Source organism: Dermacentor silvarum, chromosome 8 (assembly GCF_013339745.2).
Source record: "Dermacentor silvarum isolate Dsil-2018 chromosome 8, BIME_Dsil_1.4, whole genome shotgun sequence".
NCBI classification, from domain to species: Eukaryota; Metazoa; Arthropoda; class Arachnida; order Ixodida; family Ixodidae; genus Dermacentor; species Dermacentor silvarum.
The window spans coordinates 35,863,276-35,886,361 of NC_051161.1; the positions used below are offsets into that span (position 1 = coordinate 35,863,276).

Consider the following 23,086-nt stretch of genomic DNA (forward strand, 5'->3'; position numbering starts at 1 on the left):
TCTTCGTGTGTATGTGTACTTATTTGCGCTATATATATGAAAATAAATATGTTAGACCAACTAGCCCAACTGGCGGTCCGGCCTTCTGAGGAATCATAATCGGATCGTAGTTTTGTCACGTAAAACCCTACAATTAAGGCTTTTGTGAGCCGTATCGCTTTCTCTGATCGTATCGCCTTCTCTGGCGCCGACCCCATCATCCAATACTCTAGTGACCGTGCCCGTTAACTGAAACCCAGGCAAAGCTGCAGAGTGTCGATATCTTCAGCGATTCAAGCAAGCAGAGCATCCTCAGCCCCTAAGTAGTATACGCTTCGTGTATGACTAAATATGCAATACACAACTCCAAACATGTCGAGGCAGAACATTGGTGAAGCGTCTGTACTACCGGTGCAGCTCTCTTCCCAATTGGGAAGTTTTCTCTTCAACTCGGAGAAGTTTTCCGTTCGCCACAGCTCGCATTTCGCCGAACTCCGCAACATCACCGCCGGCGGCTGTTCGGTGGGTTGGTTAACGCCGGTGTTGTTTGCCGTTTGTCCTTTGGGAGCTCCGTCGCTGTCGACGTTGGCTCCGCGTTGCGCTATTTAGCCACGTTCTGCGGCGCACCATGTGGGCCGATACCGGGCAGACTTCTTCGTTGCCGGGGTGGCGGCGCAAGCCATGAGTCTTAATTAAGCCGGTTCGAACTTTGCTAACTTTTGTTCGTTCGACTTCTATGGCGCTGCTCAAGTGGCGAAGTTTTCGGCGCGTTACGTAGCCAGTGAAGCCTTGCGGTGTCCTCTCTTCGCCCTTCCGTGAAGCAAGAGATCACGGTCATTGAACGAGTTCGGCAGGCATCGCGCGGCTGAATTTTTTTTTTCTTGGCTGACTTTTTACAGAGGCAAATGTCAAATGAAGAGGGAAAATAAAATTCTAACCGTGAAGCTGAACGTTATGAAATATAGTGGTCGCCTGGCGCTAGACAATACATTTTTGAAGCTATTTGTATACTTTAAACCCGTGTACACGAATGTAAGAACGCGTAGTGATAAACATGGTAAGGACAGTTTGTGATCATTATCCTGCTTTCGTTAATTAATAGCCTGTGATACCTGTGAAGCAAAATGTCGTTTGAAACAAAAGTAATTATCTGAGGACGCAATAATAAACTATCTTCTATTACTCTAATGATACCCACGGGTTTGGTATGCGCGGCTATATGGAATCCATTGGCCATGGGCAGCCGTAACATTTCTCTTAGTTGACAACTAACGCCCCGACGCTATGAGAAAAAAAGAAAGCGGCAGAATAAAGACAGAGCGGTTTGTGCTTGTTAAGCTGTGTAAGGAACGTCACAGCTATAGCGGGAGCGTGGATCGAGAAGCGGGGAGATAAACACGGTGGTGCAAGCTCGTGCGTATATAGAGGCCTTCATTTTCGCCAGGAACGAGCGTGAAAACCGTCGAACAGGCATGCATAGATTTATTTCCATCTCGCGCAGGGCGGCCTTAACGAGGCGTTCGAGAAACGCTTTGGGTAAAAGCAGCTACAGCACCGCTGCACCAGCAACTATAGCGGTGGCGGCATTAGCGGTGAGGCGGCAAACGAGCAACAAAACTGACGCCTACCGACAAGCGACGGAAACAGCTATATAGCTCCGGCCTCCACTAGAACAAGCAGAACGTGACCGCGTTGTTTAGCGCTCAGCCGCAGTGCGGCTATAACGCGCCCATTTCGCCGGCCTAAAAGCCAAATTCTGTCTACGTTGCCCGCACACGACGAACGACGTTATAGCTTTCGTGATGCTATGGGGACGCGCTCTCGGAAAGGAAAGATGCGTCCGCGGAATAGACGACCGAAACCAGGCCGCCGTGGCTTGTTTGTTCTTTTGCCGTCACACGCTCATAGCTGTCGTTAAAAGAGCATCGAGAAATGATGGCGCATAATAGCCCGGAAAGTTGAGGCTTGTGTCGCCCCTACTTGCAAACGCAGCGCCCTAAAGCGCCCTGCGCGGGAAATCCTCCTCCTTCCATTTACCCTTTGTCGCCTTTCGCGTCCCGCACCTCTTTCGCTTCCGACTCTTCTGCCTTCTGCGGAGCATTGCTGACTGCGCTTGGTTTTCGAAGCGCCATTTCGCGGCTAATAGGAAATAAAGAAGGGATAGAAAGCTTCAACGCCAGCGTTCATGTGGATTGTCTTCGTATATTTGAGGAGGGAGTAGCGAGAGGCTGGGCAAAGTATGCGACGAGAAGACCAGGGGCAGATGATCACCGAGGGGGGTGGGCAAGGGGTTATAGGCGAACGAACGCCCTTTAAACGGGTAGCGACGGCGCGAGTTGTGTGTGAGAGCCAAGAAGAGAAAGAACTAATTGGCCGTTTTCTGCGCCGCGTGCGCCCTCTTCCGTTTGAGGGAGGAACAATTGGAACGTTTTCAGCGTGGATGCGCGCGAGTTATGGCTTTCTTCCAACTCGGCGTCGCCGTATACCCTCTGTCTCTCCACCTCTTCCTCAACCTCCTTTTTGTTCGCATGGGAACTTGTGTGAACTCTTGCATCGTTCCTCGGGGCGCACGGAAGCGTTTTCCCTTGCGCTCTCCCTGCAATGGGAACGCACCGCCCCTGTTCCCCGACTTCTTCCTTCGTCGCGAGCATTGCGATTGTTCGCACCGCGTGTTGTTCACGCATCGCTCCGAACTGCGGGATTCGCCACTCGAAGATCGATTCCCGGGAGCGTGCTGCTTCCGTGGTTGTTTGTGTTTTGGGGTGTTGTTGAAGGGAGCGTCGAAGGGGTCGCGCGCGGGGAAGAAAGGCGTTGCGCGGAGTGAAGTTAGATGGTGGGGTTGGGAGAAGACGCGCGCGGCTAGTGAGGGGGCTATCAGGCGTTTTAGGGATGCGGGATTGCGGCGAACGAATTTGGAGACCCCGAGAGTCGTCGTCGCGCGTTCAGGCTCGCCAAGTATTTTTGAGGGCTCGCGACTTTTGTTCTAAACACAGGTTTGGTGCGCGAGTTCCATCGGTCGCCGCGCCCCTTGCGCGACGTCGGCGCCGAGATAAATGAGGCCGCGTTTCTCTAAATTGTGCCCGTCGCTTCCTGCGTTTCAGATCGGGAGAAATGGGTACAGTGTCGGCGGGTATTTTTGTGAATTGAATTGTTGTAAGCGTTAAGCGATCGTAGATTATTTGGAGCCAGCCGAAGCGTTGCGTAGGGTATCTTTAGCGTGCTGCTCATTAGAAATTTTGGGCAGTTGTGATGTGGCTGTTATTATTGTTTTCGGCCTCACTAAAGTTCGTTGTCCTGGCACGGACGTTTCGCAGAATGGAATGTTTTCTTCGTGCTTTTGGATTCGCGCATTCTGGGTGTGTACTTTCTTAAGTACACGGAAACGTGCTGCTTGTCATGACGTTGTCTCTCAGTTTCCGTCAATCCTTGATGTTATAGCATCTGCTACTGTTTCCAAATTTTTCTCGAGAAAAAAATTACTCTGAGGACTTTCGCAAAGCACCATGTTCAATTTCTCACCTAAAGCTTTTGTTTATTTGTCATATATGTGAGTCAAGATTTCTGGTGACATTTGGATAACACATTACCAGTCTGGTTTCTTAAGTATCTGTTGGAATCGATATGTCATTCCTTAATTCCACTCCGTGCACGTATCTGATTGCGCGGTGTCGTGTGCGTGCGACAGAGGGGGAAGGGTTCATTCCTCGCATCAAGAACTTTCAAGACAGAAGACAGCTTGACAACATCGCTGGTCATAGGGCATAAAACGTCATCAGATAAAACAAGCACCGTCTGTTGAACGTGCACCGTCGTCGACCATCGATATGGTCATTGATTGCACCACTCAAAATGACGGCTGCGAACAGTGCTGCCGTCACAGTTGCCTCTCTTCCGAGAGAAGTATTCCGTCTCGACCGGTGCGCCAAGCAGGACGTTGTTACACAAACGTAACAGAACCCTTACTCTTTTGTCTGCAACGCACCGAGCTTTCGCGTTTCTCTATAAACTCCTTCCGCGCTTTGACTCCTTAATGCCTCGCCGCTATTCTGCAGCGTTTCCCCCAGCATTTCCCCAGCCCTGCTCAGGCTTCTCAACCCGCGCTCAATTTGCTTCGTGCAAGTGCCGCGTCCCTCCCGAGTCGCTTATTAAATTCTCATGCTCCCTTTGGTTCTACACGCACCCGCCGCGTTTGCCGCGCGCACTCAGCTAAAGAGCGGCGAACGTGGGCTGCAAGTGCGAAGCGCAAGACAAATGATAAAGTGCGGAAGAGTTCTAAGCGCGTGAAATCCCGACGGTGCTGGTCAACCCTTTTTCGTCGTGTTCTTCGCGTCCAGCCCCAGTCCCCGAGTCCGAGGCAACAGTACAGCGCAGGCGAACAGCGTGGGTGGGTAGTATATATGCCGCGGGGGAGTGAGTGACCACGTGTCGCGTTCGCCGCTAGCCAGTTGTGTCCAGTTGGCATGCATGCTTGCTTGCTTTGTCCGCGCCCCCTCCTGTCCCATTCGTTCAGCGAAATTAGTCTTCGGGTCCGGCTTCATTTTTCACCGCGCCCCATTAGCGATGACGTGGACAGCTGCGCGCCTGCTGCGACCCATGCAGTATTGCGCGGGACGTTCTTTGCGCCCCCCCCCCCCCCCCCCCCTTCTAAAAGGAAGCATGCGGAAGTCCGAGTTCGCTCGCTTGCCTCGCGTGCCTCTTCGGCCTCGTGGTTAACGTATGCGCCGTTTGAGCTCTGGTCCCCTTGCTTGCGACAGTCGCGCTGGCTTTAAGTGCCACACGTGTATGTGTGGTGTATATAGCATCGAGCGTCCGGCTTTGTACGTGTGGAGGGCGTTACTTGGAGTCACTTGGGATGGTGCGCGACTTAATTGTGCCGTGCTGCCTTAGCTGGGACGATGTTGTGGGAGTGAGCGCGCCGGATTGTCGAAATCGCGCCTGTAGCATTAGCCGATTAGGCACGATTTCGACAATCCCGCGCGCGTCCGTTAACGCATTCCGAACTGCTCGATGAAAAGAAAAGTAATTAATTACACCATCGAGCGCCATTGACCCGGTGTGATGGTAGGGTGTAGGTTGCTTTATAATTTTTGCTGGAATGGAGGAGACAGATAGGCGGCCGTGCGATTGAACTGGTGATTTGAACTACACGGAGCGGTAATTTAGCGACCGCGTTAACAGGCTGCAGTCGACCAACGATACTCAAGCGTTTTGCCAGTATTATCTGTGTTACATTATTTATTTTTCAGTATCGGAAACTGCGAATGTTTTATCGGCACCGTTATGCTGCGGCAGTTGCGCACTTTTACCACGCGTGACACTTGTCATTTCTAGCATGCATTGGCCTGTCTTCTATATGCACTCACTTCAACCGCGCTTCTAGCTTCATGCACTTGACACGTATTGTTTAAGGGTATATTTTCTTAGTAATTAAGCATTTCGCTGTCGGATATTGTCGTATAAGTTCGCTGCACGCTAGCTTTCTTCTAAAATTTGCTGACGGCATTGAGGTGTGGTTTTCGCGTTTGCTTGAACTGCTGTTACTTGAGGCCTCACCGGCCGGCGAGACACACGCCGGCTTTCATATATAACCTTCGTTTTTGTGATTTGCCTACACGACATTAAAAAAAAAGAAAGAAAAAAAGTTGCTTCTACCTTTCCGACCATAACATAAGACGGCAACGAAAAAAAAAAAAAAAGGAATGAACAACGATAACGTGGCAATTCGGTATAATTGCGGCAACGCTTCTCTAAATGCGGCCTCTGCTTCTGTGCGTCTCTTGGCCCACCGTGCTTTTTTCAGCGTGCTATAGCGGCGCTGTCCCGAGACTTGGCTGGCTGTCTCCCGCCGGTTCTCAAATTGGATTAAGATTCTCCCGTGTCGACGCGAGAGAACGTTCTTGTTTCACTGCGACCGCCGTCACCGCTGCGGCGGCGCTAAAGCCCTGCCGAAACCCCGACCCCGAAACGCTTGAGCGAAACCGTGGGCTGCGCTTTTCAGGGGCGATTGTTATACTTCTCGTCTGTCGCGCTGTCTTCTCGCCGTTCCTATTATTATTATTTTTTTGTTTTATCTGAAAGGTTACGGTATCACGCTAGAGTTCTTAGCCGTCGCGGAACGATTTCCCCCGAAAAATAAAAGGATAAGGAAAAGAAGAAGATGAAGAAGGAGAAAAAAAAAAAAACGAGATAGCTAGAGCCTCTTGACTGCTTAACTCTGGCGGGGATATGTCGGATTATATGTGTCGGTGGTTGGGGATGATTGTCTGCGGCTCCTCCTGCCGGCGTCCTTAGGCGGTCGCGCCGTGTGTGCGCACGTGGAAATCTTTGAAATCCTTCTATCGTTGCGGCGTGTGTCGGGGCAAGCATTGCGTTGCATGCTCCTCGACACGCGGCCACATTCTCTCACCGCTAACCGCCTTGTGCGGACGCCTTTGTCTTGCGCTCTCACATCTGCTGCGGATTTTCAGAGGCGCAAAAGCGGATTATGAGGCGAACGCAGTCCAATTTGTACTGTTAAAGACCCCCCCCCCCCCCAAGTCCTTTTTCTGTGGTATAGCCGAGCGCTTGGTGCGCGCGATTCTGTAAATAGTTGTCTGAAGCTGTGATACAAAAGGGGGCTGCATGCCTTTTTGAAGCGGTGCGGGTCGTTCTTGTTTCTTTCTTTGTGGACTACGAAGAGCCGGGAGGTTGTGCAGACCTCGTTCATATTATTTTTCGCGTTGTTATCTCGTAATGGTTCCAGAAACTAAGGTGTGCTTGAAGTCCGTCGATACTCTGTTTGTCTTGCCTGAAACTCGTCTTCTCGTCTGGACCTTCAGTCCGAGTCACTTCCTTTTTGTCTGTTTCCAGCGGCACTTATATTGCGGTACCAAAACAGACGATCGTCTATTGGACGGTGATGGCTTAATTTGTTTGCTTGTTGCCGGACACGCGATAGCGGCTCGAGTGCAAAGGAACTTGACCGAAGAGAGACCTGTGTAAAACACGTGCCGGGGAAATCAGACCTTTCGAAGGAGCCAATTTGCATAATATTCATATTTTTAGTTCCTTTAGTTCCTGCTAAATTATCTTGCCGTTCATAGTGGAGTGACCAGATTTCTTGTATAGAGTGGGCGATGCTGTGATAATATCGTTTGGCTAGCCTGCCACGTATCACACTGCACTACAATTTTCTACAAACCGTCCGTCTTCACTAGGCGCTGTCGTCATACATCTTGATATTTTGAAAACGCCGGGTCGAGCTCTTCGTTTGCGTCCATTCTGCTCGGGCACGTTTGTCATAGAGTGAGTGAGTGAGTGAGTGAGTGAGTGAGTGAGTGAGTGAGTGAGTGAGTGAGTGAGTGTGTGAGTGAGTGAGTGAGTGAGTGAGTGAGTGAGTGAGTGAGTGAGTGAGTGTGTGTGTGTGTGTGTGTGTGTGTGTGTGTGTGTGTGTGTGTGTGTGTGTGTGTGTGTGTGTGTGTGTGTGTGTGTGTGTGTGTGTGTGTGTGTGTGTGTGTGTGTGTGTGTGTGTGTGTGTGTGTGTGTGTGTGTGTGTGTGTGTGTGTGTGGGGGGGGGGGGATTTCAGGATTTTTATCTTCTTTTGTCCTTATTGTTTGTATCTCTCCCTGATAAACTACGTGCAAACGCCTTGCTCCTTCATTTGCCGACTTTCAACAAGTACTCTCCGCCTTCCTTCTATGTCCGTGTATTACGCGTCGTGGAAGGAATAGTTGTTTACCCGCATACAGCAGAATGCTATACAACTGTAGGCGCACAAGAGTCGCTGGAAATGCTTATATTGCTTCGTTTTGCCGTTTTATTCGGAATCGCTCTTCCGCGCGCTATCTGCCTTGCTAGCTAAGATTGTAGGGCAATAATCCCAATCACAATCTTCATATATAAGAAGAACAGGCCTCGCCAACGATGAAAAATTCGTCTTGGTTAAAGAACTAAACTTGGGAGCATTAGAAGATTGTGGGAAGATCGTGTATATATATATATATATATATATATATATATATATATATATATATATATATATATATATAAAAGATCGCGTACGGGAGTCGCTTTGTAGGTGAACACCTTTTCTTTACATGTAGAGCGCCTTCACTTTAAATCAACAACAAATGTGCTCGTTGTTCTCTTCTTGCCGCAGGCATCTGTTGGTGAGCGGCGGCCCTTCGTTGTCTCCCGACCTCTGGCGCGTGGCGGCATCCAGCGTGTGGCGGGCAACGCGGGCCACTCTGCTCTCGGCCCAGCAGCTGATGGTGTGTTTCCACGCCGGTTCGGAGAACTTCTACGGCGACGTGGGGCAGGCCAAGGTGGCCGTCCGCAGAGACTGCACCCGCCAGGAGGCCGACCGCCTCAGGCAGCTCTGCCGACAGGTCAGGGCTGCTGCAGCGCGTTGACGCACGACGTCGACATACTATCTCTTCTGCGCCTGATGTCCTGTTCGCAATCACACCTTACAAACAGTTTGAATAGTAGTGTCTCAAATGAGCAAGCGTTGTGCGACACGTTTGGTCTCGAATCGGCTTGTCATTTCGCATATGGCAGCGTAAACCTGCAGTTTGGGATGCACCACTACATTATCAAAGCAGATAACGAGGCAGGAGCGCCAGATTCTCTTGAAGCAAAATGGAGATGGTCTCACGCGCAGTGTTCCTGCTTGTATGGTATCTCGTTCTCTTGTCAGGCGAAACGCTCCTGCAGATCTCAGCGTGAACTTCGTGTGTTGCAGGATATGCCTACTGCCGCCGCGACTGTGCGAGCGATTTCAAAACTTTGTCTCCGCGTGCGTTAACTCTTTCCGTACCGCGCCCATTGGGCATGGTTAGCCCTCTATCGATGGTTTGAAACGCCATTTTCGAGACCTTCCGCGCCGCTCACGGACACACTGCGCCATTTGACGTGAAAGAGCAGAAACTATATTTTTGTTTTCTAAGCAGTTCGCTTTTTTTTCCCGCCAAGCAGCGATTTTTAAACGCGCTCCGAAGTTTCGCGATCGTCAAAGCACAACGCAAAAATGTCCGTCTCCGGAAACGGCGCGCGCGCTTCAAGAGATTGCAGATATCGCGATTCCGCTGCCTGTGCGACTGATATTATCGATACATCGAATAGCAGCGAGTCAGAGGACGCTGACTTTTCGTCGGACTTTGAGTCTGAAAGCGACGACGACGCAAACCAGCCCGGAACATCGGCGGCCGCAGCCCGGCACGCCCAACTGTAGTGCTTGCAGTTAAATTTTTGTAGCGAAATACCTGTTCCACGAAAATTTTTATTTTTTCGGAGGTAGTACCTAATAGACAGTAATACATTTTGTATATCTCATAATTTTCGTAACCTTTTTTTTTCTTAGTAGATACAAGCGTGTCTTTACAAACTTTGTTCAGTTTTATCGCACAATCCTAATTTTAAGAATTTATATATCTTTTTTATAACATACATCTCGTTAATTAAACATTTATGCGTGAAAAGTGCATTCATGTTGCTTTCTGTTTATGTATTACATTAAATATTGAGTGCAGTAGATCCTTCAGAAAAAGAAAAAAAAATACATCTGCCGTAACAAACAAACAACGCCTATTTTCCCCATGGTAGGGAAAGAGTTAAGTGGCCGAAATTGCACAGTTTGCAGATCGCTGAACGCTAGTTCAGCTAAGTTACGCAGACTACACTTTACTTACCTGAACTACCTGACGACTCGTAGTTGTGATTGGTACTAGTGATGATATTTTGGCCCACACGCACTGTTGGTTCTAATCTATCGTCCCCGACTGCGCTCCGGGAAATGCATGTATACCGTCGACTTGCGCGCCCCGTGCAGGTGTTCCTTCTGGACGCCCAGCGCGCCACCATGAACGCTCCTTCGTGCCGGGCAGAGTCGGCGCCCACAGCGGTCGACCAGGAGTGCTCCTTCATATTCCTTCTACACCCGCCTGACAAGGACCGCGTGCCGGCGACGGCAGCACACCCCGGCAGCTACGTCGTCCGGTGCGTTTATTTCTCCCTCTGGCTGTTTTATATCTACGCGATCGCTTTCTACGTAAGCATTTTGTATGCAAAAAAAAAAAACAACAGTATCGTGTGTTTTGAGTCAAATACGTATCTAGCTATGCGCTCATGCTCAGCAGAATATTTTGTAGCTTGTGCTGGCCATGATATACATACTGTTTCAGCGAACACTTTCAAAATTTATTTAAGGTTGCCTGTGGCAGATAGCACAACTCTAGTTCATGAGCTGGTCTACTCGCAGAGGCGGACATTACTTGCACAAGAAATTTAAATGCATAATCGACTAATCAACAAAAATTCACTAATTAAGTTTTTAACTAATTACCTGATTGCCCATATTGCAATTTACAAATTGTAGCTGTGGAGTTCGCAGGGCGGATCCGCTTGGAATTAATTCTCAGGATGACACTAGTTTCGAGATAATAATTCCCGAACTTTGCGGAGAAATGCATTGGCGTGCCGGTTAGTTTCTTAACAAAACGTCGCTTTATGCCTTGAAGCACAAAATTAACTGTAAGGCCAATGCATTTCTCCGCAAAGTTCGGGAATTAATATCTAGAAACTGGTGTCATCCGGAGAATTCGTTCCAAGTGGATCCGCCTGGCGAACTCCACGGCTACAATTTGTAAATTGCAATGTGTGCCATCAGGTAATTATATAAAACTTAATTAGTGATTTTTGTTAATTATTCTATTATGCATTTAAATTTCTTGTGCAAGTAATGTCCGCCTCTGCGAGTAGACCAGCTCATGAACTAGAATTGTGCTATCTGCCACAGGCAACCTTTAAGAATTTCTTAAAGTGTTCGCCGAAACACCCTGTATATTAAAATACGCTGCGGGATTTTCTTTTTTAGCGCGAAGCACCGAAGTGCGGAAAGAAAAGCAGCGAATACGAAGGATTAGGAAAAGAAGAACAAACGCGAGCGCTCGTGTTTGTCCTTCTTTCGCTAACCCTTCGTTATTTTCATTTCTTGGCGCGCTTCGTTGCTTCGCGCTGCAATAAACTATGACATGAACTTAGACCAACTCGCCCAAATCGCTAGTATTATCGGATATATTAGAACACATATGCTGATCAAAAGGTGCCGTCTGATTGCTGCTCTATTCCCTTCGAAATTCCTGAAAAAAGATATTTCGCTCTAGGACAAAGACTGGGCTTCAGTGACAGACAAAAGTTCTGCCAGATAGCTTAAAAAGCTAAGCGATGCTTCAGCTTTCCGTATAATGCTACGTGTGTATCCCTTAATTCACAATAAAGCCACTCCTTCGTAGAGATACCCGTTTTACGCTCGTGGGATGGTCAGTATCTTTCAAAGGGATATTACTTTGTAGATTATTCTTTATTTTATAGCGCTGCCACTCGGTTGTGTTTCTTGACGGTTGTTTAACGCAGTTTCCCTTGAGAAAATACTTTGCGTAGCTCCAGGTTTGCCCCTGTAAAGGATACTTCAGCGCGAGCACATGAGCAACGCGGCAAAGTCATATGTAAGAAAGTGGTGTCGCCAGTTTTGTTTTATTGCGGCAGCAATTACATCCTCCTGAGGCCCAGAGGGCATTTTGTTGTCACGGATGTTTTCCGTATTTAGAGACAATGCTATTTTAGCTGCCAGAAAACCGTAAAACCATATTTTATATTGTTTCGAATTTGGTGGTGAGCATGGCAATGTCCAATATATTGGACATTGCCAATATTGCAAGAATACTATTGCGCTCCGTGCACAGATATTAGTTTCTACATATTCCTGCAATCATCACAACTACTTTGTTGCTTACATAAGCACTCATAATTTTACTTATGCGATAAGCGCTGTAATAGGAACTCGCGCTTTGGTGGCGTTTCTATTCCGCCATTTTAAAAGCTCCTCCTTTGGCGGGAAACAAGAGCACATGGATCATACCCTCGAGAGATAGCCAGCGCAGGTCCCAGAACAAAAAGAAAGGCTTTTCTTTGGGTCAGCGGTGTTTTCCTGGCGGCTTCGCCGAGCTTTCTGATGTCCAATATGTTGTACAAATGCTCCATTGCTTGACCTCCGTAAGAACACTCCAGGCGAATTTATGCCTCGATGTGATGTACTGTATGAAATCCAGGTGCATTAAGAATGAGCGGCCCACGCGCCGTCCTCCCGCGCGCCCAATGTTGGTGGTCACGTGATCAAGCGCGCTTTAGGGTAGGAGAGTGCGCATCTTCTCTACCCCGGCCGTGTCTGCAGCCATCTGAGTGCATACGTGGCTCGTGCGTCGTATCTGGGAGGTAATGTACGGCGGGTGCAAAGTAAGGGCGTGCGAACACAACATACAAAGATTACATTGAACATGAGCGTCGTGGAACAATGATCGTTTCCTCACCGGCTTCCAATGCATGGGAGGAAGAGAATCACCGCGAGTGATATAAACCAGCGCGTTTTCTTTTGTTATAGTTTTTTTTTCTTCTTTTTTTAAAGTGTTCTGCCGCTGCTGCTGTTGTAGGAAGATTACACGGAAATGCGTTCATTGCTGCAACGAATTACTTCGGTCACGGCTTCTTTATTGGCTTTAACGGAGAGTCATTAACAGCGATTAACTTCACGCAACAAGAATACCGTACGTTGCTTCACGCTTTAGCGTGATTCTTGCATTCTCCCATTAGCCATGCGCATGTCTATCGTTTAAGCTTTCATTGGCTTCTCGTTGCTTAGCTTGAAATGGCTTGCGGGAGTAGAAGAGTGAAGGAATGACGTTTGACAAACTCTTCTAACCCCCTCCCTCAGCCCCTTCTTTCTTTTTTCCGTGTTTTCCGGAAATAGCCGTTATTTAGCTGTCTAGGCTGTGTGAAACAAACAGCTCATTGCTGATTGGGTTGCTGTCTGTCTTGCTGCCTTTGAGCTCTTTCTCGTGCTTCGTGTTTATTCTTTGCGGTCGGTGTTTGTTGTGTTTGCTTCTGCTGTTTCGAGCCGGCGTAATCAACGCCTTCTTTCAAACCCTAGCCGCCGGTTGCCTCTTTGCTGAGCGGTCTCTGCCTTTTTTTTTTTTTTTCGCTTTATATTTCTTTTCCTTGAACGATCTCGCGAGTACAATGAGCTGTTTGATTAGCCTCTAATGTGAGTTTAACGATGCGTCGACGACTCCGGGAGCAACGGATTGTTGCCAGCACAGGCGTGAAGTCAAGACGATAAAAAAAAAAGCGTGGGAAAAAAAGGTTAAAAAAAAAAGCGAAGGGGTGATACGATTGCGTGGGCAGCGATGCATCTGTATCGGAAAACGGCGAGAAACGAACCGTTGCTGCTTTCCTCCGCAGAATCCGTGACAGAGCAGCGCTCGTATCTGTCTCTCGCCTCGTCTGCGCTGAGCACTCCAGAGATTATTCCTTGTTTTGCTCACGCTTTTGGGGGCCAGAGAATAGCAAGGGGGGGGGGGGGGGGAGCAAGGGGGTTTCATTTTGTAATTCTTGGTCTTAGCAAAATGAATCGTTTGAAATACTCCTTCGAATTCTTTTTATGCCCCCCCCCCCCCCCCCTTTTCTTTTAATTCCGTTTTTAAGTTTCATTTTTTCCGCTTCATAAATTAACGTTTATTTGCTCTCCCCTAGCGGTAGCTCTCTATGCGCTCTGTGTGACTTTCTTTTTGTTCTTTTTTTTTTCTTTTTTTGCCGTTTGAATATGATACTATCCGATCGTATTTATGCGGAGCTCGCGCTGAAACATTGCGCATTTGGCTCTGCCTGAAAAGCCACGCGTGCCTTTATTAGAGCCGAGTGGCCACATTCCAACAGGTTCGTGAATCTCCAACAGTGTCGTATTTTGGTATAGCCTGTCCAACCTTCAAACTTGCCAAGTCGCCTGTTCTGCTGACTTCTCACTAGCAAGCAACATCGCGTTCACTAACGTCCGATGAACGGAGACGGAAGCGAGAAAGACGAGCATGTGTTGCCTCTGTGCAGTCGAAGATCAATGCTTCTTTCGTAGCTTATACGCGCGATGTTCCACACGTCAAGACAGATATAGCAATGGTTTTTGTGCACTAAGGAGGTCCTTAAGAGTTTAGAAATGGTTTGAAGTGGCTTTTCTTTTTTCGCTTAACTTTCGTGCATATTTTATTTCTATCGTCAGTAAAGCACTGTAGTGGTCCTAAACGGGAGCTACTGAAAATCACGACAGCTGTACTTGCGCGACGAAAGTCATTATAACACCTATCCCTGTATAAGACAGAGAAAGCTAGAGAGAGAAAGAGAAATAAGGTCGAATTGTGATAGCTGTTGATTACTCGCCGTTGCTTCTGGCTGACCCTTGCGCACCAACGATGCTGTTTTATGCGTTTTCTTCTTCCCCTTTATTTTCTCGCTTTAGGGTTCCGTTCCAGCAGCTGGTGGTGGGGCTTCTGTCTCACCAGATTCTGCTGCAGACGCTGGCCACGCTGCTGCTCGAAAGCACGCGATTCCGGCTACCCGCGCTCGCCAGCGTGCTCGCTTGCCCAGCCTCTCCTGCCCGCAGCAAGGAACAGCCCGGGCAGTACCGCCTTGCCGGTGAGACCTCCCGGATATAGTAACGTCCGTGCATTTTAGATGCGAAGCAGCTTATGGCGGGGGCTTTGTCCGTCCAGCGTCGCGCGGCGTGCCACACCCCCACAGCGCATGCGCGTCCCCTCCCCCTCTTTCTCCTCTCCTACGCTCCCCCCCCCTTTTCTCTCCTCTAGGAATCCGGAGCGGCGCGCACGACAAGGTGGTGCGACAGCTGCATACTCCACTGGGGGCGCCACGGTAGTTCCGCGGTATGAAAATGACGGAGCGCGCGCGCCTCATTCACTCTCCTGTGCAGCGCCGCGATGAGCGCTCGGGCCGCTGCCGCGAAACCATCTCCCGCTCAAGCTAACCATCTCCCCGCTGCTTGCATCCACACATGGTTCCCTTTAGCGGGAGATGGAGTAATTTTTCTTGCAGGCGTAGCTCATGGTTACAGTGTTCGAAGTATACTTAATGTTCATGTACTTAGAATATGGTCTGAAGGCGTGCGCTCCTGGGTTGAGCCTTAAGTCAACTGTGATCTTCCGTTTGAGCTATGAGCACTAGCGGTCAATTTCTCTAGGACAAACAAAATAAGAGCGCTGTCTGGGGTACTGGCAGATTACCTCTGCTTGCCCAATACATCCTTGTCACCCGTCCCTCCGTAAGGCTATGCCCGGCAAAAGCGGGAGGGGGGCGGCGTTTGTCGCATATAATTTGTTATCATCATTATTGAAGCCATTATTGACAGGTAACTGCCTAGGCAGAAGAGCTTGGTAACGATTTGAGGCGCGGCGATAATTGTGATTGCTCTTGCCGCTTTTTTTATTGCGATAGCAATTATATGGCCACTCCAAGCGTATTTCTGCCGTCGCCGTGAGGTTCCGTATAGAGTCCAACGGCGATGAAATCGTCGCCGCGCGCCGTATGCTGTATGTGCAGGTGAAAGCGCGCGAGGGACGCGCGAAAGGCCGTGGGGGGACGGGAGGGAGGGAGGGGAGGCGACGTTTAGCTGCGGCATCAAATGCGTACTTATATAAAAACGTTGCGAGGCTCGAAGGTGGTAAAGACTTCCGACGCTGCTCGACGAGTGTCCCGTTCTCGGATCTCGTCGAAAACCTCCGAGCCGCCCCCAGAGGCACCGGCAACAGTCACCGACGCCGCGCGCGTTCGGTGCAAGCGCGGGTAAAACGCCGACGGCGTCGACAACAGTTCTGCGCGTTGCTGGTTCTGCTACATGTCCAAATTTATATAGCTGATAAAACTGCTATCGTTACTCCGTATAGCTCTCTACTAATTTCCTATCGCAATTGATGCTTCGCCTTTTTTTCACCTTTTTCTTTCGCTCAAAACGCTGCGACTCACGCGTGTTTTGCGTGTAATGCATTCTTCTGACCACAGGTCAGCTGGAAGTCATACCATTGGAACAGCTTCGCAGCCTCCTGTCCGTGCTCGAGGAATCTTACAGTACGGCCACCGACTTCGACGAGAGGCCGGGCCTCAAGTTCCTGGTGCAGAAAGTCGCTCGCTGCGAAGTGGCCGCCAACCTATTCAAGCAGGCGGCCATCAGCTGGGCCATCCAGGCCGTGGTCCTGCTCGAGCTGTGCTTGGGCCGACCCGACGCTCAGCCGCTCACGATGGACGCGGTGAATCGGCTCGTGGCGTCCGGGGGGTCACCCGAAAGCGCCGGCGACGGAGAACGTGATGGAGAAGAAGGCTCCGACGACGACGGCCGAGGCGATGTCAGTGAAGACGAGGACAGCGAAGGTGACGAAGAGCGTGAGCGAAGAGTGTGCGCGAGAGGTCCTCGGCAAGTTGAAGACGAAGTCGAAGACTCGAAAGTAGAGGGCAAAAAAGCCGAAGAGAAGAACAACGTTGTCGGGAACGAAGAAGAAGCGCCGAAATGTGAGAAAGCCACGAAGGATGGCGGTGCTGTTTGTGCTGTTGAGGAGGAGAGCGAGGGAAAAGCAGACCAGGACGAGACAGTCCCGGACGAACCTGTCCGGGACGCAGCTGCAGGCGAAGGTGTAATTCAAGGTGAGAGCGCCAAGGATGACTTAGACCAGATTGTCGACAGCCACGGCGAAAGAGGCGGGAGCATCGAGCACGGAAAGAAAGAAGAGAGCGTGGCGAACTTGAGAAAGTGCGGGGCACGATCTCATCCGGCCAGAAAAGGTGGCGGCGTGTCGTCGTCATCGTCCGAAGTAGGAGCACTCGAAGACAGGGAAAACAGAGGGAAAGCACCGATCGACTCCTTCGATGAGGATAAGTGCCAGTGGAGAAAGAGGAGGCGACGACGGTTGCGCAGAGAGAAGCGCATTTCCGAGTCCCTGAGCATCAGGAGAGCAAGGAAGAGTATTAATGAAGTACGTAGCGCGGTTATTCTATTTATCTTTACAGTATGTCGACGGCTTCCGTAATCACTAACTTACGCATGCTCTTATATTTCACTGAGAAACAAGCTCACGAAGCGTTGGAGATATTGTCACGTTGTCATGGCCAAGAGAAATAAGGCATTGCGAAAGGCGGGAGTTAAGAAGTTAACAGTTTATTAGGCGAGCTTGTGCACAGAGAAAACAAGAAACGATCAAAGCACAGTGTTAGCGGTGAGCACAGGCTTCGGCAGTCGAAATATGGTCTAAGGGTCAAGTGCGCTGGCTATTTATACATGACTAATCGTACATTTTAACGTAATCGCCGGTGCTCGCGTATGTTTGAGAATGTACGTCACCATTCACGTTGCGCGCGCAACCTTATATCATACTCTTTCACTATAAAATTGGATCGGCGACAGCATGCTGTAAATTTCAAATGCATGTAGGCGCGCCAAGCGATAACTTTGTAACAGCGGTTAGAAAAACACACACAAAAAAAAGTTAAACAATGTACGTGTGTCAATATCCTAATGCTGTCAACCTGACGTAAGTGCGTTTTACGGCATTCTTACTGCGCCATGCTCGAATGACACTTAAAAATTCTTGGCGCTCACATTCAATGCGCGCCAGACTCTCTGTCGACAATGATCATGAGCTTTGAAATTGCTGTGGCCGATTATGCATCCTAGCGCTGTAACGTTGCCGTACCTCTTGCGTTGGTGTGTTCATGCTGGTACCGCTAGATTTCTGCAAGAAAAAAAAAAGGGGGGGGGGGGGTGCGAAACCTGATGCGTAGCTGCCTTGTTTGATGCTTCCGTGTATAAGTGAGTCAGAAAGTTTAGCCGCTGTAATGTCACTCGAAACCGGAATGGCAGAGCAAGACACAGGAGTAAGACCTTTTGGAATTAGAAAAAATGTTCACTGGATGGTGGTATACACACAATTGGTCGTGGACTTCACAGCAATTCGTCTCTTGTACAACGCGTGAACTGTCTAAGTCTCAAAGGGGGCCGGCCGCGTAGAGGCATGCCCTTTTGTTTCTCTCCTATAATCTAACGAATGCTTGGCTGTGTTGTATTCTGAATGTGCAGTGAAGCCAGCGTTAGAGAATGTACACCTGGGCCTTTGAACTCGAGCGAGTTCGTTCCTTTTTAACTGTAGTGGTTTATTTTAGATAGCAAGAGAAAAATACTTCGTGTACTTGTTTGCGGGGTTCGTTTCTTTATTAATGTGTTTCGCTTGGTCTTAGTGTCGACCTTTGTGTCTGTAGCTCTTCCAGCACTGTTTTTATTTTCGTCCGGGCCTCTAGGCTAGCGGCGAGGAGTGGAATCCGTACCGGCGGCTGCGGTCCCTTTTTGCCGAGCTTTGCGCGCATTATGCGCGGGTAGCTTCTCCCGAGGCCAAGGAAGGCGCCATCTTGGACCGCGTGAGTGACCAGCCCATCTTCTTCCTCATGGCGCAACCGGATACCCTCCCGGAAATCTTGCCGGACAGACGAATGTCGCGGTGAGCAACTCGTTTATCTTCTCTATTCCTGTTCAGATAGATCTGGAGCTGGCGATTAGATGTGTCACCGGCTTATATCAGCCTATTGTGCAGTGAGGTCGCCTTAACGATAAGGGTATGTGACTAAAAAGTGGGACCGCGAAACGATAATTGATGCTTCAAGGTGTCTGTCTGTTCGGCGTCCGTGATGCTTCTTTGGATTTGCTGACGTCTTGCTATCGTCTAGCCTTGCAGCATCGCGTTTAAATAGCCAGTTTTCAGATGTAATTATTTCGCTGTTTTTTTCGCGTTAAAATTATTTCGCGTTAAAATATATATTTCGTGTGGTTACTGTTTTAGATGGGCACTGTGGATTTTCTTTTCTGTATATGGCGCATAAGCTCTCAGGAACGTGCCAGATGCTCGAATAATTGACTTCTTAGCAATGTATTGGGCTAGTTTAGGAACCGATGCTTCGCGAGAAAACTAATAAGCCGCTTTTCAATGTTTACTGGTGGGCAGCATGTGCTCCGGCTGGCAAAATCGGCGAATGGTCATTGAACACCGTATACCTATCGAGCGAGTCGGTACAAATGCATCCGTACGTATACAGTGCAAACAAAACGTCTTTTGTTCGCGCTGTAGGTAAATATGGAAATCTCATTGCGCACCCGCCGACATAGTTCAATTGCTGCGGCGTTCTGCCGTGGGTTAGATTCAAGGCCGCGGCGACCGCGTTCCAGTGGATCAGAATGTAAAGGCGCAAGAGGCTTCTCTACTAAGATTATGCATGCACGTTAATACTGTAGGGTTTCAAGCGTTGTAGTCTCGGAAACGGAGGCGCATTCTAGCGATCGGGAAGCCTCGGCACTTCGATCGCGCGGAACGCACCTACGAGCGTGCGCTCGGGGCCGCGCGCGATGCCAGCCCGCAGCCGGAGAGGAAGTATTAAGTTCTCCCGCGAGTACCCACACTTTCAGTAGCGCTAACATCGAAAAACTTACGCCATCTTTCGTCGTACTGCGCAGCTATAACAGCCGACTTCGCCGCTGCGTGTGTGCTATGCGGGCGGGGCAGCGGGATGCTAAGAGACGCGAAGGCCACGCGGAGAAAATTTGTCGCAGTTTCAACCGAAAGGCGACGCATCAATTGCGATAGCAACTTAGCAGAGAGCTATACGGAGTAAGGAGAGTAGTTTTATCAGCTGTATAAACTTGGACATGCAGCAGCACCAGCAACGCGCAGAACTGTTGTCGACGCCGTCGCCGTTTTGGCCGCGTTCGCACCGAACACGCGCGCCGTTGGTGACTGTTGCCAGGGCCTCTGGGGGCGGCTCGGAGGTTTTCGACGAGATCAGAACGGGAAACTCATCGAGCAGCGCCGGAAGTATTTACCACCTTCTCGCCTCGCAACGTTTTTATATAAAAAAAATGTCGCAGTTTCACCCGAAAGGTGAAGCATCAATTGCGATAGCAAATTAGTAGAGAGCTATACGGAATAAAGGCTCATTCACACCGGTGACTTGAGGAGGTCGCGCGACCATTTGCGACTCGCGACCAAAAAGCGACCGAAGGCGACTGATGTTCACACCGGCAAGCCCGGCTGAGTGAGTGAGTGCCCGGCTGAGCGCGACCGGCAAGTCGCAATCCCGGAGATTATCGTTCTCAGCGAGAACTCAAGGAATCTACGCAGTTCGCGCGCACTTCGCTGTGTAAATTGGTTTCGCATTCCGTAAAGAGCCATTGATTTTGATGCGAGTGATGGCTGGATTTTGATTCGAGTGAACAAGAAGACGTCGCCCTGTGCTGAAGTGCTCTGCCGTGGTGTCAGCTGTGGCAGCGCGGAAGCCTCCGAAGGAAACGCGACGCTGGTGGGTGCGCCCATACCTCCGTTCGCGTAAAGTGGCCGGCCACGGAAGCCGCCTCCTGCCCGAACTTTGTGCGCATGACGAGTAATATCGAGAGCAACAAGTTCCAATTTCTAGTTCGCATTGCGTGGGATTCGGTGCATAATATTAAAGCGGAGCTGTTCACCCATTGTTCACCTTTGGGTGGCGTGCTCAACCAACGAATGGCAGCTGGAAAAAGCGTTTGTGTTGTGCTTTCTTTTCCTGCTGTTTAGGTTCCAGCGAATGCGCCCGCGTACATTCGACACATTGCTGCAACTGCTGCATCCCAGCATCACAAGACAAGACACCAATTACCGGCCTGTAGTCTGCATATGATGGCGTGGACATTGCATTTGGCGTGGAGGACGCCGGATAAAAACACGTATCACTTTCGGCGCGGCGCTGATTGGTTGGGCAGCTTTGCGACCACGGTCGCGCGACTGAAAAATCGAGCAGCGAGTGACTGGCCCAAAATGGTCGATTTGCGAGCATTTGCGACTGGTCGCTTTGCGACCACTGCCAGTCGCCGGTGTGAATGAGCCTTAAGGATAGTAGTTTTATCAGCTGTATAAACTTGGACATGCAGCAGCACCAGAAACGCGCAGAACTGTTGTCGACGCCGTCGGCGTTTTACCCGCGTTCGCACCGAACGCGCGCGGCGTTTTTATATAAATACGCATTTGGTGCTGCAGCTAAACGTCGCCTCCCCTCCCTCCCTCCCTCCCGTCCCCCACAGCCTTTCGCGCGACGGAAAAAGTCGCGTTTGCTCTTCGACGTGCGTTCGCTCCCTGTGATAGCGCGCCTCCCTCGCGCCCTTTCACTCGCACATACAGCGTCCGGAGCGCGGCGACGATTTCATCACCGTTGACGTCATACGGAACCTCACGGCGACGACTACGCCGACGGCAGAAATCCGCTTTGAAGTGTCCATATAATTGCTATCGCAATAATACGCATTTGGTGCCGCAGCTAAACGTCGCCTCCCTTTCCTCTCTCCCGTCCGTCCCCCCACGGCCTCTCGCGCGACGGAAGAAGTCGCGTTTCCTCTATATATATATATATATGGTGATTAAAAATTAAATTAAATTATGGGGTTTTACGTGCCAAAACCAGTTCCGATTATGAGGCACGCCGTAGTGGGGGACTCCGGAAATTTTGACCACCTGGGGTTTTTTAACGTGCACCTAAATCTAAGTACACGGGTGTTTTCGCATTTCGCCCCCATCGAAATGCGGCCGCCGTGGCCGGGATTCGATCCCGCGACCTCGTGCTGATTGTAAAGGAGGAAAGAGACGCTTAATTCTGCAGCCCTTCAGGGAGCAGGGCGCAGAACGCGCGTTTGCTCTCCGACGTGCGTTCGCTCCCTGTGATAGCGCGGCTCCCTCGCCCACTTTCACTCGCACATACAGCGTCCGGAGCGCGGCGACGATTTCATCACCGTTGACGTCATACGGAACCTCACGGCGACGACGACGCCGACGGCAGAAATTCGCTTTGGAGTGTCCATATAATTGCTATTGCAATAATACGCATTTGATGCCGCAGCTAAACGTCGCCTCCCTTCCCTCTCTCCCGTCCCCCCACGGCCTTTCGCGCGACGGAAGAAGTCGCGTTTCCTCTATATATATATGGTGATTGTAAAGGAGGAAAGAGACGCTCATGACTTCAAGTGAACCAAAGAGGTGGAAGAACGCCAACATTATACTAATCCATAAGAAGGGGGACATGAAAGAATTGAAGAATCAAAGACCCATTAGCTTGCTTTCAGTGTTGTATAAAATATTCACCACAATAATTTACAGTAGAATCAGCGCAACACTTGACTTCAGTCAACCAAGAGAACAGGCTGGCTTCAGGTATGGATATTCTACGATGGATCATATCCATGTCATCAATCAGGGTAATCAAGAAATCTGCGGAGTACAATCAACCTCTTTATAGGGCTTTCATAGATTATGAAAAGACATTTGATTCAGTCGAGATGGCAGGAGTCGTAGAGGCATCGCATAAGGAGTATAGGAGGCAGGAGGTAAGGAGGAAAGGAGTACAGGAGGCATACATGAATATCTTGGCAAATATCTACAAAGATTCCACAGCCACCTTGGTTCTCCACAAGAAGAGTAGAAAATTACCTATCCTGAAAGGGGTCAGGCAAGGAGGCACAATCTCTCCGATACTATTCACTGCATGCATTCAACTTCTTAGAATGGGAATCCTTAGGAGGGAGGATCAACGGCAAGTATCTCAGCAACTTTCGGTTTGCAGATGACATTGTCCTATTCAGCAACATTGGGGACAAATTACAACAAATTATTGAGGACCTTAACCGAGAAAGTGTAAGAGTGGGATTGAAGATTAATATGCAGAAGACAAAGATAATGTTCAATAGCCTGGCAAGGGAACAAGAATTTAGGATCGCCAATCAGCCTCTAGAGTCTGTAAAGGAGTACATTTATCTAGGTCAATTACTCACAGGGGACCCTGATCATGAAAAGGAAATTTACAGAAGAATAAAATTAGGTTGGAGTGCATACGACAGGCATTACTATATCCTGACTGGGAGCTTACCACTGTCGTTGAAAAGAAAAGTGTACAATCATTGCATTCTAGCAGTGCTAACATAGGGGACAGAAACTTGGAGGTTAACAAAGAAGCTAGAGAACAAGTGAAGGACCGAACAAAGAGCGATGGAACGAAAAATGTTAGGTGTAACGTTAAGAGGCAGGAGCAGAGTGGAGTGCATCAGAGAGCAAACGAGCATAGCGGATATTCTAGTTGACATTAAGAGAAAGAAATGGAGCTGGGCAGGCCATGTTATGCGTAGGATGGATAACCGGTGGACCATTAGAGTTACAGAATGGATACCAAGAGAAGGGAAGCACAGTT

At 49.5% G+C, this 23,086-nt stretch overlaps 1 protein-coding gene across 2 annotated transcripts in view; it reads left to right on the top strand.

Moving 5' to 3' along the window:
- Nucleotides 1-23,086, top strand: part of LOC119461011 (brefeldin A-inhibited guanine nucleotide-exchange protein 3) — a 106,993-nt gene that overhangs the window by 78,920 nt on the left and 4,987 nt on the right. For both annotated transcript variants that reach the window (XM_037722181.2, XM_037722182.2), the window contains 5 exons: nt 8,118-8,346; nt 9,789-9,955; nt 14,301-14,476; nt 15,854-16,818; nt 18,137-18,333. In XM_037722181.2, coding sequence (XP_037578109.1) covers nt 8,118-8,346; nt 9,789-9,955; nt 14,301-14,476; nt 15,854-16,818; nt 18,137-18,333 — 1,734 coding nt within the window. The remainder of the gene's footprint in view (nt 1-8,117; nt 8,347-9,788; nt 9,956-14,300; nt 14,477-15,853; nt 16,819-18,136; nt 18,334-23,086) is intronic.